The sequence below is a fragment of the Caloenas nicobarica genome, chromosome 1 (assembly GCF_036013445.1).
Source record: "Caloenas nicobarica isolate bCalNic1 chromosome 1, bCalNic1.hap1, whole genome shotgun sequence".
In the NCBI taxonomy this organism is placed as follows: Eukaryota; Metazoa; Chordata; class Aves; order Columbiformes; family Columbidae; genus Caloenas; species Caloenas nicobarica.
The window spans coordinates 58,737,519-58,753,670 of NC_088245.1; the positions used below are offsets into that span (position 1 = coordinate 58,737,519).

The 16,152-nt window shown below is 42.4% G+C and overlaps 1 protein-coding gene across 2 annotated transcripts in view; it reads right to left on the reverse strand.

Annotated features, from left to right (window-relative positions):
- RAB3IP (RAB3A interacting protein) overlaps nt 1-12,126 on the reverse strand; it is a 34,014-nt gene extending 21,888 nt beyond the window's left edge. For both annotated transcript variants that reach the window (XM_065641349.1, XM_065641357.1), the window contains exons 1-3: nt 12,064-12,126; nt 2,778-3,053; nt 2,310-2,571 (exon numbers count right to left, since the gene is read on the reverse strand). In XM_065641349.1, the coding sequence (XP_065497421.1) occupies nt 2,310-2,571; nt 2,778-3,028 (513 nt within the window). In that variant the 5' untranslated portion in view covers nt 3,029-3,053; nt 12,064-12,126. The remainder of the gene's footprint in view (nt 1-2,309; nt 2,572-2,777; nt 3,054-12,063) is intronic.
- Nucleotides 12,127-16,152: the final 4,026 nt, after the last annotated feature.

A 16,152-nucleotide genomic window follows, 5' to 3' on the forward strand; every position in this document is an offset into this window, starting at 1 on the left:
TTTTTCAAAGACTTCTTTTAACAATTATCAGCAATGCTGTTTATTTTGAGAAGTGAAGTCTGTAGTCTTAAGAAAAACAACACATAAGCAATGGAGGAAAAAAAAAAAAGAATAAATCTTTATTCCTGAATAATTTCTTCAAGAACCATACTTAAACGTCTAATAATTACATGCCATACATATATTCTCTAATATAAAAAAATGAGAGCATATTAAGAAAAAAAAAAATCAGATAGTGGATCCCTAAGCTTCAAAATTCCTATTTTCTTTCTAATCACAACTGGAACAAATTCAAATCAATCTTTAATGCATATTACAGTAACATAGTTTGGGTAAGAAATTTGGAACAAATGAAAAATGCAAGACAGCAAATGTGTGTTTACTTTGTTCACTCCTGGAAAGTCTGTAAAGTTTCCAGACTCAGTAAAGCTCACAAAACTCAAGTGCAAATTGTAATTCTCATTCTTCTTACTGTTCCTAATAAACAGCACAGAGATTTACAGAGAATTTAAGACCATCATGCAAAAACCAACCAGCTATACACAACACTACCTACTAATTATGCCCCTAGACTTTTAAACCGAGTACTCAGCGACAAAAGTGAATATACTTGGAAATAAAAGTTTAAAGACTGCATGACATACCAAATACCACAGAGTGGACACAGCCCTTTGTGAACAGCCATGACTTTTGGAAGAAAACAATCAGAAATGAATTAGGGATAGAAAAAACTAGTCCTCATACAGGAAGTGGAAGAAAGTTGGTATTACAGAAAGAATAGGATTTATTTTTGTACAGTTTGTAAAGACTCCTGCTATGACTCCTGTGTTACTGAGCAATTCTGAAACAGTGCAAATTTAAGAAGACAGGCAAAGTAAGTTTTCCACCCAGTGTAACACTGGTAAGAATCAACCTGACGGGTTGAGAATTAACAAGAACTTTGACATCAACAGTCTCAAATTAGCGCTGAATCGCTTTTAAGACACAAAGGGTTTGAAAATACACACCATGCAGTTAGTATGTCCTAGCAGCCTTAATGCCATTTCTTTAAAAACTACTTTAAATTTCAGAGTGAAATAGGAAACACTTCAATCTTTAAGAGACAAAGTGGTATACGCTTGTATAAGATTTTTCACATAATTCCAAGGTAACAGAAGCAGATCTGAGTTGTGGTTCTCAAGTATGTTACCTGTACTTTGATATACTGTCAGGAGCTGAAAGAGCTTTTCTAAAGCTTAAACTTTAATTTGTTCTTATTTTCTAAGGTTCCAAGTTTAACTGCTAGAATTATATATTCACATGCAAGGTCCTCAAACTTAGCTCAAGTTAATGTTTCCTTTCAGTAGTCAAATGCTAAGCAAACAAACACATTAGCAAAGGAAGCAACTACTCAGCAATAAAATAATCAACAGAAGTGATGTCAGAATCCATATTTAAGATTCACATTAACAAGGACAAATGCAACTATGACAGAAATTATGACTACATGCAACAAGATGAGGAAAACAAGTCCAAACACGAGATAAGATGAGCTTAAATCTAAACAGGAATGGAATCACGTAAAGGAGAGGAAAGGGCACAGATACAAATAGCACAAAATCTACTCGCAAGTTTAAGCACAAAGTGATGTTAAAATGATAAATAATGGCTTTTGCATTTATATAGCACCATCCATCCAAACAAGACAAAGCGCTTTACAAATATTAACGAATTGAGCCACAGTGTCTTCAAAGGTATCCATATTCTATTTGAAGTGTGGTGCAGCAGTACACTGAAAAACACCAGTCACATCTTTATTGCATCTTTCCTACACAAGCATTCCCCTACGAAACATCAAGTACCCCTGTTCTAAAGCATTTCTATATTCCATGACCCATGCTACACTTTTATACTCAAGGAGAAAGACTCCAGAGGTATATAATCAGTGTCTATAAATACTTATACAGTAACAATGGAGTGATAGAAAATTACACTTATTCTCAAATGTCAAAATGAAAGAATGCTCTACGTTTCAAAGAAAATGCGTGATAAACCAGATATTGCAGCAAAAGCTTTCCATGGTTAAATAGTAGCAGCCCTAGGGAAAAAAAAAAAAAAAAAAACACACAACAAACAAAAACACAAACCACACTATCAAGGAATAATTCTAAGACATTAGCACTGCACACATTCAGAATAACTTTACATAAAATAATTACATAAGAAATGAGTAGACTTAGACTGCACCTTCTGGCCCATCTATCATTCTGCAATATTAGAACCACTTTGAAGAGAGAAAAAGTGGGAGGAGACAAGACAACGAGCCTTACCCTCTGAGCTTTTGCAAGTTCTTCTTTCAATCTTTCATAGCCCTTTTCTCTTACTTCCAGTACAGATGGGCTCCGTAAGTGAGATAAACTGTCTGTACTCAACCCAAAAATATCTTCATTTCCTTCAGCAACATCTGCTACTGTAGCACCCTGCAAAAACTCTCTCTCTGTGTTATTGCTCTCCTTTCTGGAATTATTGTGATTGAATGACCCACTCTGGGGTCCAGAGGTAGAACAAAGTACTGCGTCGGTAACATTGATGCTGTAACGAGAGTGATATTTTTTTATTTATTTATATAATACATTAAGAAGAAATATTTTATAAATGGCAGTAATGGTGTTGAATGTACCATTATATACACAATATTACAACATTGTAAGTAATATTAAAATGATATCTTTAGTAAAGCAAGCAATTTATATGCAAACAAACATCAGTAATTTAAATAAATGACCTACTGAACTTACCTGACACCTGATGCTTCTCCACAATTTAGTTGTCTGGGAGATGAATAAACAGGTTGCGTGGGAAGGTCAGAGACATTTAATGCATTGGCTTGGATTGGTGTGGAGGACACAACAGAAGGATGTGGTCGGTAGATAACACTGGGTGAGGTAGTTTGTTCCTGAGTCCCTGGCTCATTTACTCCAAGAAGATCCGGTGTAGTGGGTGAAGCGAGGTTCACTTCATGAAAGCCTTCCAAGGGGTCACTGGCCATAATAAAAGCCTCATCATATGAAACCCTGAATTAAATAATGACATTATCAGAATGCAAGCAGGAAACAATTATATCTGGCAACTATTTGAATTAAAAAAACACCCATACGAATATGTTCAGAATATTTCATGATATAATGGAAACCGTGGATTAATCTTGCAAAAGTATCAACTTCAACCACCAAAAATGGCTTTTCCACACACTGGACTGTTGAGTCCAGAAGACCTAATAGCAGACTCGACATCTAAATAGGGTGATGAAATCAAGAACGTGCTCTATGTCATAAAACAAAGTCATCTTAATTATAGCCTAGAGCTATTTTTTATCAAAACACAAATATATTCACAAAAGGGGAGACCTGGGAACCAGTAAGAAAAAAAAAATTAACTTAAGCTTCCGCTTTTAATCTCAGTGGAGCAAATAATCTAGAGACAGAAACCAGTGAACCTTTAAACAAATTACAGTCCATGGCAGTTTTGGTTAAATTATACATCTGATCTTGTAATAGTTCATTGAAATGATAGAACTAGTCAATAAGACTTTTCATGAAGTATGATGATGTGTATTTAATGCATCACATGATTAAGTGATTATGACAACTGTGAATAAGTATCATGCCAAAAATATACCACAGGCAAAAGTGTACTATAAATTGGCCATTTAACTGACAGCATCTTTTAATTTTATTTTTATTTTTTAATGCCATATGTTTTTCATAAAATCAAAAGAAAACAAGTAGAACACATGAATTTTTGTAAGCCAAATCAGAAAGCTCCTATTTTCCAGCAGTTTATCATCTTTGTACAATGCAAAACTACAAATTGGAACTGATATGTTACCATTTGTGAAGAAATTACTTAGCAGTAATCATTCACTGGAAAAAAAAAATCCATGTTATATAAATAAGAGAGAAATGAAGGCTTCACAAAGATACTTAACATGCAAAAAAAGAGAACTGTAGCATCTAATACATTTCATTTTACAGAGAAATCTACTTGGATCTTACAACAGAAAAGACAAGGCAGAGAGAAGATCTAGAAAGATGATAGTCATCATAGAGATAATGCCATCTACTTACATGTATGCCCAGTTCATCGGCTACTTCATAAAACACACGGAAAATACCAAGAACGGTATCCCCAAATTAGCAGATGCAGTAATGTTTTAGTTACTTCAATACCTTTTGGTCATCTTCAACACAAAGAACACTGTTCAAAGTTGGTTTGTGTCTTAAGTATTGTACCGACTGTCCATACATCCATGCTAAGCAAGTTGTTTTACCACATATTATCAGGTACTTGTGGAAGAAATTCATTTGTTCAGACAGCAAGAATATGTTATTAATTTTTCTCTGTTGCTGTTAATTGCTCCCACAAAAGATATCCATCACCTCTAAGAAACTGTGCAGGCTTAAGGGACAAAAAGGACCTTACATGAATAAGAAGGGATGTTTGGGGTTTTTTTGGTTGGGTTTTGTTTTTTTCTGGTTTATGCATGTTTGTTTTATTTTGAACTATCAACAGCAGTTGCACAAACATGATTTACATAGAAAAAACACTGCCAGTTTTGTGCTTTAGAGCTTATCTACCATAACACTGAGATTAACAGTTTAGTTTTGAGTTAGAGTTTGAAAAATATTCTTGTTTGTTTTCCCTATAGTTCTTCTTAACTATTATAAGCATTCTAATTATATGTTCTATGTGACGATAAAGCCTGTTGAGTCCACAATTAAAATAGAAGGACTGCCAGAGCTACAGGACATTTCTTCAATGTTTTCAGCTCTACAGTGCCACTATTACACATCATTTTACATTTAATAAACTAAAAAAGCCATATTGAAAAAAATAAAATTGCAGAAACAGTCCTTTAAAGCTCATCAGCCCAGTTGAGAAATATCCTTCTTGCCAGTCTCACATCTAAACAAACACATTCGCTTCCATTAATCCCCCCACTCTCTCTTTTGACCTCCAAGTAACCCATACCCAATACTACTATATTGCCAATGCCGCCAAGATGTCTCTTCACATTCCCAATGCTTTGGATCCCAGTCTTCACAATTAACAAAAGATGCAGGAAGGTGCAGGCTGCTGAACACAGATGCAGAAAGGCTGCCTGGACACATTGCCTTTTCTACACGTACAGCACCTATCTTCTTTCTCCAAAAATAAGACAGGGTCTTATACTAATTTTTACTCCAAAAGATGCTTACTTTTTTACATATATAGGTGCCCACACACTACTTAAATTGACTTTTTTAATGAACTGTAACTAGCACTTATTTTTGGAGTAGGGCTTATGTGTGAACCAACTCAAGCACATCGTAAGAAGAGCCAGAGGCCACAAATGCATTTGCAAAGAGCAAGTTTTATCTTAGTTACCTGTCTACCAAGGATCTCCAAAGTAGCACCTAAGCTCCCATGCAGAGGTGACACAAGCAGGGACACAGGTGCTGCAGAGTTCAGCCCTGTTAGGAAGATCACTGAGCCTGCTGAGCTCGCCTGTATTTCAAGGCTTCAAACAGGCGTAGCCTCTCACTCTTTCTCACAACAAAACAGGAACCTCAGGCACAATGATAAGGCGTCCTAGAGTTTCTCACAGGCCTATGTTATCTAACACAGAGGTTCTACTTGTCAAGGATACAAGGTCAGCAAAACAATTAGTGTGATGTATGTGCATTTTCTACACTATAGCTGCAGCCACTTGAGCGTATTTACAATTAACAAACCTCCTCACCAATCTTCTACTATTCCCATACAGCTTATATTTCAAGCATCCTCAAAAATCCTGAAAAATCATGCTAGGTCTTATTTTCGGGCTAGGTCTTATTTTCGGGCTAGGTCTTATTTTCAGGGAAACAAGGTAGGAAAATGCACCAAAACCCACCCAAGAGAAGCAAAGATTGAGAACATAACAGAGCAAATTGAAAACAGCTCTTCTGCTGCATCTTCCCTTGTGTTGACCAGTTTCTATTTCAAGTTTGAAAGATGCGTTCACAGTTCCACTCAAAACTCACCATCTGACTTGATGTTCAATAGTGGTACCATAGTATTTCACATCACTGGTTGCTTTCAGCTGCATACCCCATTGGGCTGAAATTTTCTATTAAAGGGTTTTTTTTTTTTCCAAAACTGATTTTTAAAAAATACTCTTTAGCCATTTCCAAGGAAAAAAGGCTCAGGAAAAGCTTGTCAGTTTTTAATGTATTTTACTATTTCTCTACAAATCTTAGGGCTGTTTGTAGCAAACACTTTAAATACAATCAAGTAAGCAACAGGCTCAAAGATGCACCATTCCATGTCTTTATGATAATTTACACAAATTCAGCTGCATTATGAAGTGCAGAAGGTCACACTGACTCACACAGAGAAAAATTATTAGAAACCTGCTTATTAACTTCCAAACATTCAAACAGATTTCTAGCTCCCCCTCTGGACCATCACATCAATCTAAGCCAGGGGTGTCAAACTCATTTTCACCAGGGGCCACATCAGCCTCGCAGTTGCCTTCAAAGGGCCGAATGTCATTTTAGGACTGTATAAGTGTAACTACTCCTTGACACCCTTGATCTAAGACAGTCAAATTAGTATGTCTGAAAAAAGATAATTACAAAAATATCCTATCTACATGCTCCAACTCCTATGAGAAATGTTCCACTTAACTCCTTTCCTATGGCTTTTCCACCTAACCTGCCTATACCCTGCAGCATTTTTAACAGTCAAAAAAAGATTATTGAATTTTATTTACAAGGCTATCACTCTGCTTACACATTAAATATCAATCTCAGCCTAAACAGACAAGAGAGATTTATGAGTAAATAAATCCATGCATGTCTTCTCAGTTATTAAAAAAAAGGCGCTCTTTCTGATACAATAAGTAAAAAAGTTATACAAGTTATTCCTGGAAGAGCTAAAAATAAAGTCCCTCAGCTAAACTTTTCCATAGCCTGTCAAATGGGCACTCATAAGCATACCATCTGTGTAAAACACTTTCCATTCACAACTTTTTTCTTTCCTAGCATTACTTCTCACTTAGCACACAGAAGCTGGGTACACAACCCATACAAGACAAAAAAGCCCATATTAAATATCTCCATTTCAAGACTCACCAACACCATGAGCTTTTCATCAAGGCACCAGTTGAATGCACATTATGCATTAATGAAACCAAAGGTATATGCAAAAAGCTAGGTGGTCCTAAAAATAAAAGCTCTCTTTTGGGAAAGAACTCTTAAAAGTAATGGTAAATAAAAGGAGGAAAAACAAAAAACAAAAAAACCAAAACCAAACAAACAAAAAAACCCAAACACAACACATACCAAACATTTCAGTGTCATAAAAGACACACAGGTTTGGTTAAAGCTTTAGGGGAGTTCGTATGATTGACTAAGGCAGCAGTGAGCAGCCTTGCTGTGAAGGAACACAAAGCACATGGTGAGCAGAGAGCTTTACTAGGAGCCCAGCTGACAGTGTGTAAAAAACCACAGTGTTGACACAGCACTCTTTAGTAGTAATTCTGCTACTGTGAACAAAAGCTGATATTCTGACATCTCAGGGCAGCACACTTATTAAACAAAATCATTAATTTTCTTAATACTTCTTCTACCACATTAATGTATGGTGAAAGCTTGGAACAGCACTAGTGCCTACCAAATAGGCAATTATTTTTGTCTTAGTTGATAGTATTCAATTTGGATGACGTATAAAATTCAAGTACTGGAATAAATTAGGATGAAACACCAACAAAATACATCAATTTCCTCATACTTCTATCTGGAAATAATGCAAATTTGGTGGAAGCCGTCAAAATGTTGCAGCTTTTCCCTACCTCTCCGCTGCCACACTTGCACTGCTGACTATCCACATAACCTCATGAGGAAACGATGCTCAAATTTGTTATTTCATCTAATACTGAACAAAAACATACTACAAAGAAATCAGTTTAACATGTTTCTATAGCTTCTAACAAGAAACAAAGACAGTGAACATTTTCAACAGCAGTCAAATCAAAATGCTTAATCTAATTTTCCTGTTATTACCCTAAGAGGAGTTCAGCTACTTGTCTGAATCAAAGCAGTCAATAACTAGATACCAGTAAGCTCCCTGAAAAGCAGTAATTTACTGTAGTTTGTTTTCTTCCAGAGCAAATAAATAAATAAATAAATAAAAATAGTATTGTTGAAAACCGCCAATTACAAACTCTGAAGTTTGTCTTTCAGAGACTGCTTTTAAATACAAGACAGGCTGAAGATGACAACTTTGTACAATGTCTTAATTGTCACAGCCCATTTAAAAACTATGCCAGCACCAAACATTCCACACTTCAAAAATCTCATTTTTAGTTTTAACAGTAAAGAGCACCATCACAACATTAACCTCCTCAAGTGAGGGGGAAAAAAAAAAAAAAATCACATAAGGAAAAAGAAGTTACTGTTTCTAAACATTTTGTGGAAAAGTAAATTCTAGTTAGCACTTGGCAAAAACAGGTGTCTATTAGCTAGAGTGTTTTAATCTTCACAGAGCAGGCCTTTCAAAATGTAATAGTCTCAAGGACTTCATTTATTACACTCCAACGTCTGCTTCCATTATTTTGGGGAGAGATTGGAAAGTGGATTTTTTGTAGCTGTTCCTCAAAAGGACTGGCATTAGCCCAACACTGGGCCTGCATTCTTCTCAGTGGGGTTAAAAAAAAAAAAAAAAGTTTTGAAATATTTGGCATTATACAGTCTGGAATGTAATATGTTTTAAGCTCTAAAGAACTCAGTGGGGAATTAGAGTAGCGGACTAATAAACATCTATTAAAGACGCAGTTCAATTAAGTCCTACGACTCCATATCTATACCTATCAGATGCAAGCAGGCAGTTTAAAAGGCAAAATTGTTTTAAGGTATATATGAACATTAATTTTAAGTTCTTAACCAATTCAATTATACCTATCCAGTATGAGATATTCATCAGCTGTTGGCACAGAAGTTTGGTGGACTTTTTTTTCCTTAACTGTTTCATATTCAAGCTTAGCCACAGAACTCAAGCAAGTTTAAACACTGTTATCAATGCCAGTTCACTGCACAAATACAATTCAAGATTTGGCACAACAATTTAGAAATTCCCTTAAAGTTTGCAGAAAACAACTCCCACCTTTACAGTATTGCGCTTATGATAAAAATTTCTACTTCAGGAGCCCAAATACACAACTAATTTTTCTTCAAGGCAGTTACAACAAGAAAAAGCTAAGCACTGAACTACTCCAGTCTTTACATATTCTACTTTTATTTGTGAGTGACCTTACACTATGTACTTACCAGCAGATGGTAAATTAGGCAAAATGGTATACAGAAGGTAAAGCCTACAGAACTTAAGAGCTAGCAAAAATACAAATGCATTCCCACTACTGCTGTCATATAATGCTATGATGTATGTCTTTTTCTGTTCTTTATTCTCATTTTAGGCATCAAAAACACTACTTCATGCTGGTTTAGAGAAACACTTCATCTATTTGATAGCCAGATTTTATAAAAGTTAAAAGAATTTTTGTTTTGCTGAACTGGTGATTAAAAACAATCTCTTTTGAAAACTTTTTATAGGGATATCTTCAACTTGAAAAACACAGATGCGGACAGCAAGTGTCTCTCTTACACAAACAAGGAGCACACAAGATTCAGCTATCTATATTTATGAAGTGTTTGTGAAACCTATAAATAAACATGGTTTAGAATCTGGTAAACAGTATACTACTTACTAGAGAGAAAAATCAATGCTTTGCAAGGTAGAATACTGCAAACTTTTACTGTAAACAAACATTTGAAGAAGGCTGTTTGGTTCACAAAGACTCTCTAAACCAAGTTAATTTAGCTGTAAATATGACTATCTTTGCAGACGTTCTTTTCAAGACAGAGCACTGTTCTGCCCTATCTTGGAAACAAGTTCACAATCCCATCTCAGGTTTAAGCCTGATAACAGTGACTGCAGTGTCATTCTTGCCAAGGCTTGGACCTAAAGATCCTCTCATTTTTCAATTAACACTGAAAACACTCAACTAGTAAACTTGAGTAAAAAAAGATCATAATTTTCATGGTATATAAAGCTTTCTAAAAGTATCTGCAAGTGCATTTAAATGAACACTTTCTTAATTTCTGAAAAAAATGGTTAGCACATTATTAAGTGCAATTAAAGTGTCTAATACAAGTTTTAGTCAAGTTACAGTAGACAAGATTTTAAATGCCATATTTAAAAGGGTCTTAAAAATAAAACACCAAAGCACATGTTTCTTTTCTGGGAAAATCCATAAACTTAAGAGGATAGTGAGACCAGCTCATTCGGCATTTTACATGCATTTTAAATCAAGTCAATAGAAGCTATGAAGATAGCTGCAGTTTAGAATCAAAAGGCTTATTCCGATTGTTTTCTTATAGAAAAAAAATCCTCTTTTAAATATACTGTAACAAGATAGATACTTCAGTTGCAGCTGTGAGGTGCACTCCCATTTGTTATTTATTAAAAGCATAATGAGAATGGTAAATTATTTATTGTGCTTTGCTCACTAGGTAACATTAACCAAGCAGAGCAGATAAATGACTGCCAAGACAGAAACACAGCAGGCCTGACTCTAACCCTTCCCAGCGCTTACTAAACAGATCTACAATAAAAATAACAATAAAAATATTAAAGCAACAAGACCTCAGGTTTTGCCCTGTCTTTTACTGAGGAATATTTGAACAGATGGTAGCTGCCAATACTTGCTTCAAGGCTGAATAACCTTACATCTGCTTCAAAAAGAGAAGCTGATAATTTCACAGTTACAGGTGAGCCTGTGGAAGATTAATTATTTTAGCTATCTAGATCACTGTTTTCAAGACTTCCTAAAAACATGCCAACAAACAAAGCAATATAAAGCTTCGTATCCTATCTGCAAACAAAACAGACAACACTCTCAAACCGAGGAAGTCAACAAGACAAGCATTGAGGGTATCACTGAGGCTTTGGCGAGTCGGTGTTCTCCTGCTTCCAGAGCCCGGCGACTCTCAGGAAACTCGTAGAGCATCAGCACTTTGGCAGCACAAATTTCTGCGCAGCTCATCACCTGCAATCAACTTGTAACCAGAATCTCTTTTCTGCACCTTATTGTCTAACGTACCTGCGTTACGAAATTCAGGTTAACCGAAATCCCTGCCACTTATCTACTACAGCTTACAAGACTACTTATCGGCGACTAGGTATTAACCTCAATATTACGCTTAAGACCTTAGAGCAACCAGAAACGCTACGGGCGAGCGCAGCTCCACAGTCCCACCAAGCGAAACTCCGCTCCGGCCTCCACCCGCGCTGCTCCGGGCACCCCCGGGCCCAGGCGGAGCGGGGCGAAGTTCGGAAACCCACCGAGCCGCCCTGCCCGCCCCACCGGCCGAGGGGTTTGTGAGGGGAGGAGAAGATTTCAGCACCGGCTCAGCTTCTTCTGGCAAACACGCCCCTCCTCATTTTAGTCGTTCCGGCCCGGACTCCACTCCCTTCGCCACCCGCCTCGGAAGGGCGCTGAGGGGGCACGGCTGCCCCGAGCCGCCGGCCCCGGGCGTGCGACGGCTCTTTGTCCGCCGCCGGCTCTCCCGCGGCAGGTGCGCCCGACGCGTGCCGGTGACCCCCGAGAACTACTTTTGCCCGGTTCTGCATTCGACCGCGGCTAGATTTGGGGGCCGAGCGCGCCGCACCCCCGCAAGCCCCGACCAAGCCGGGAGCGCCCGGGCCAGCGACGCCTTCCCGCCGCAACCGGCCCCAACAGCACAGCCCGGGCCGCCACCTGCCCCCGCGCTCTTCCCGGAGGAGACCTCCCACCCCGACATCCCCCCGCCCGGGGAAGCCCTCCCGAGCCCGGCCACCGCACCTCAGCAAGGGGCAGCCCCCCCAGGCGGCGCCGGCTCCGCCCGCCCGGGCACAGGCTCCCGGCGGCGGGGCGCCAGGCAGGTGCGGCGGCGCTGGCGGGGAGCCGTGGCCCGCTCGGCCGTGCCCGTCCCGCCAGCGGGGCCATGCAGCCCCGCCGCCACGTACCTGCCGAGCGCAGCGAGAGCGGCCGCCGCCAGCACGCCGAGTCCCCTCAGCCAACCCGGGCGGGCGGGGCGCTGGGCAGCCGGCGCGCATGCGCCCCGCGGACGCACCGCCCGCAGAGGGGCGGGGGCAGGTGTGTGCGACCCCCGCTGCCCCCCAGCGGAGGGGAGGGGTAACCGCCCTCGGGGTGCGTGAGGGGCGGCGGGGCAGTGCCAGCGCGACAGGCTGTGCCTCGCTGCAGGCCGGGTGCCAGCCCAGGAGCCGAGGCGTGAGACCTGCTAGAGGAGCCTCCTGTCAGCAGGGGTGCCACCCGGGCCCCAGAGCACCTGCCAGGGACCCAAAATACTCCTGAGGGCCGATCTCAAGGAGGCTTTTCCTTCACACACCTCGCGGTGAACCATGCTGTCATAGAGTCAGTTCAATTAGAAGAGAAGGGGGATGGAGTTGTAGCTGGGCTTGCATCAGTGGGGCAGCGTGCTGGAATACATAAAGACCGGGAGGCCCCTCAGGCCCCTAGGGTGAAATCGGTGTACTCGGCTCGCTCCCTGAAGTGCCTGTACACCAATGCGCGCAGCATGGGGAATAAGCAGGAGGAGTTAGAAACCTGCGTTCGGTCAGGAGATTACGATCTGGTGGCATTAACAGAGACATGGTGGGACAGCTCACATGACTGGAATGTGGTCATGGATGGCTGTGTCCTTTTCAGGAAAGACAGGCCAGCCAAGCGTGGTGGTGGAGTTGCTCTTTACGTGAGAGAGCAACTGCAATGTATAGAGTACTGTCCAGGTGCGGTTGAGGAGCAAGTTGAGAGTCTGTGGGTGAGAATTAAGGGGCAGGCTGGCAGGGGTGACACTGTTGTGGGAGTCTATTACAGGCCACCAGATCAGGGTGAGGAAGTTGATGAGGCCTTCTACGGGCAGCTGAGCGTGGCCTCACAGTCACAGGCTCTGGTTGTTATGGGGGATTTTAACTACCCTGATGTTTGCTGGAAGGACTACTCAGCCAGCCAGCCTCAGTCTAGGAGGTTCCTCCAGTGCATTGACGATAACTTTCTGATGCAAATGGTGGAGGAGCCGACTAGGAGAGGTGCGCTGCTGGATCTCGTCCTCGCTAACAAGGAGGGTCTGGTCGAAGCAGTAAAGGTGGAGGGCTGCCTTGGTTGCAGCGACCATGAGATGGTGGAGTTCAGAATCTCCTGTGGTGGGAGCAGAATACCGAGCAGAATTGCAACCCTGGACTTCAGCAGGGCCGACTTTGGCCTTTTCAAACAATTGCTGGAGAAAATCCCGTGGGCAAGGCTGCTTGAAGGTAAAGGGGCCCAAGATAGTTGGTTAACTTTCAGGGACTGCTTCTACCAAGCTCAAGATCAGTGCATCCCGACGCGCAGGAAGTCAAGGAAGGGAGCCAGGAGACCTGCGTGGTTAAACAGGGAACTGCTGGGCAAACTCAAGTGGAAGAGGAGGGTTTACAAATCATGGAAGGAGGGGCTGGCCACTTGGGAAGAATATAAGGCTGTTGTCAGAGGATGTAGGGAGGCAACTAGGAAAGCTAAGGCCTCCTTAGAGTTAAACCTGGCAAGAGGGGTCAAGGACAACAGGAAGAGGTTCTTCAAATACATGGCAGATAAAACTAGCACCAGAGGCAATGTAGGCCCACTGATGAACGGGGTGGGTGCCCTGGTGACAGAAGATACAGAGAAGGCAGAATTACTGAATGCCTTCTTTGTCTCTGTCTACTCTGCCGGAGGCTGTCCTGAGGAGCCCCGTACCCCTGGGGCCCCAGAGGAAGGCAGGGCAATGGAGGAGTCTGCCTCAGTTGATGAGGACTGGGTTAGGGAGCAATTAAGCAATCTGGACATCCATAAATCCATGGGTCCAGATGGGGTGCACCCGCGGGTGCTGAGGGAGCTGGCTGAAGTCATTGCTGGACCACTCTCCATCATCTTTGCCAAGTCTTGGGAAATGGGAGAGGTGCCTGAGGACTGGAGGAAAGCAAATGTCACTCCGGTCTTCAAAAAGGGCAAGAAGGAGGACCCGGGCAACTATAGACCGGTCAGCCTCACCTCCATCCCTGGGAAAGTGATGGAACACCTTATCCTTGGTGCCATCTTAAGACATATCAAGGATAAGAGGGTCATCAGGGACAGTCAACATGGTTTCACCAAGGGGAAGTCGTGTTTGACCAACCTCATAGCCTTTTATGAAGACGTAACAAGGTGGATTGACGATGGCAGAGCAGTGGATGTGGTCTACCTTGACTTCAGCAAAGCATTTGACACCGTCTCCCACAGCATCCTCACGGCAAAACTGAGGAAGTGTGGACTGGATGATCGGGTAGTGAGGTGGACTGCAAACTGGCTGAAGGAGAGAAGCCAGAGAGTTGTGATCAATGGGGCAGAGTCTGGTTGGAGGCCTGTATCTAGTGGAGTGCCTCAAGGGTCAGTTCTGGGACCAATACTGTTCAATATATTCATCAATGACTTGGATGAGGGAATTGAGTGTACTATCAGCAAGTTTGCTGATGACACCAAGCTGGGAGGAGTGGCTGACACTCCAGAGGGCTGTGCTGCCATCCAGCGAGATCTGGACAGGCTAGAGAGTTGGGCGGGGAAAAATTTAATGAAATATAACAAGGGAAAATGTAGAGTCTTGCATCTGGGCAGGAACAACCCCAGGTTCCAGTACAGGTTGGGGAATGACCTATTAGAGAGCAGCGTAGGGGAAAGGGACCTGGGGGTCCTGGTGGACAGCAGGATGACCATGAGCCAGCACTGTGCCCTTGTGGCCAAGAAGGCCAATGGCATCCTGGGGTGTATTAGAAGGGGGGTGGTTAGTAGGTCCAGAGAGGTTCTCCTTCCCCTCTACTCTGCCCTGGTGAGACCTCATCTGGAATATTGTGTCCAGTTCTGGGCCCCTCAGTTCAAGAAGGACAGGGAACTGCTGGAGAGAGTCCAGCGCAGGGCCACAAAGATGATTAAGGGAGTGGAGCATCTCCCTTATGAGGAAAGGCTGAGGGAGCTGGGGCTCTTTAGCTTGGAGAAGAGGAGACTGAGGGGTGACCTCATCAATGTTTATAAATATATAAAGGGTGGGTGTCACGTGGATGGAGCCACTCTCTTCTCGGTGACAACCAACAGTAAGACAAGGGGTAATGGGTTCAAGCTGGAACACAAGAGGTTCCACTTAAATGTGAGAAGAAACTTCTTCTCAGTGAGGGTGACGGAACACTGGAACAGGCTGCCCAAGGGGGTTGTGGATTCTCCTTCTCTGGAGACATTCAAAACCCGCCTGGACGCCTTCCTGTGTAACCTCACCTAGGTGTTCCTGCTCTGGCAGGGGGATTGGACTAGATGATCTTTCGAGGTCCCTTCCAATCCCTAACATTCTGTGATTCTGTGATTCTGTGACCCTTGGGATCATCAAGTCCAACCATAACCTAACCAACTCTAGCACTAAACCATGTCCCTAAGAACCTCATCTAAACGCCTTTTAAACACTTCCAGGGATGGTGACTCAATCACTTCCCTGGGCAGCCTGTTCCAATGCCTGACAACCCTTTCTGTGAAGAATTTTTCCCTAATATCCAATCTAAACCTCCCCTGGCACAACTTGAGGCCATTTCCTCTTGCCCTGTCACTTGCTACTTGGGACAAGAGGGGTTTTGGGAGCCAGAAGGTCTGGCAGGAGGCCACCTGAGGCTGAGGGAAGGCGTAAGGGTTGCATGGCCAGGACGGGCGGGTCGGGGCAGCCTCCGTCCCTCTTCGGCCCACGGCGAATGCTCTGACTGTGAAATGCTGTCAGATCGTTTCCTCAGGGCCTGGCTGGAAAGGTGGCGGAGACTGACACAGCACAGGGCACGGGCACTGTCAGGTGCCACATCTCATGAGAAGGGAGGCTGCAAACACTCGTGGCTTCAGGAGAGATCAGCCAATGTCTCTGTGCCTCTGCTCATCACCTGGAAGAGAGGTTAAAAATCATAGAATCATACAACATCCTGAGCTGGAAGGGACCCACAAGGGTCATCGAGTCCAACTCCTGTCCCTGCATAGGACAACCCCACAGTTCACACCATGTGTCTGAGGGTGTTGTCCAG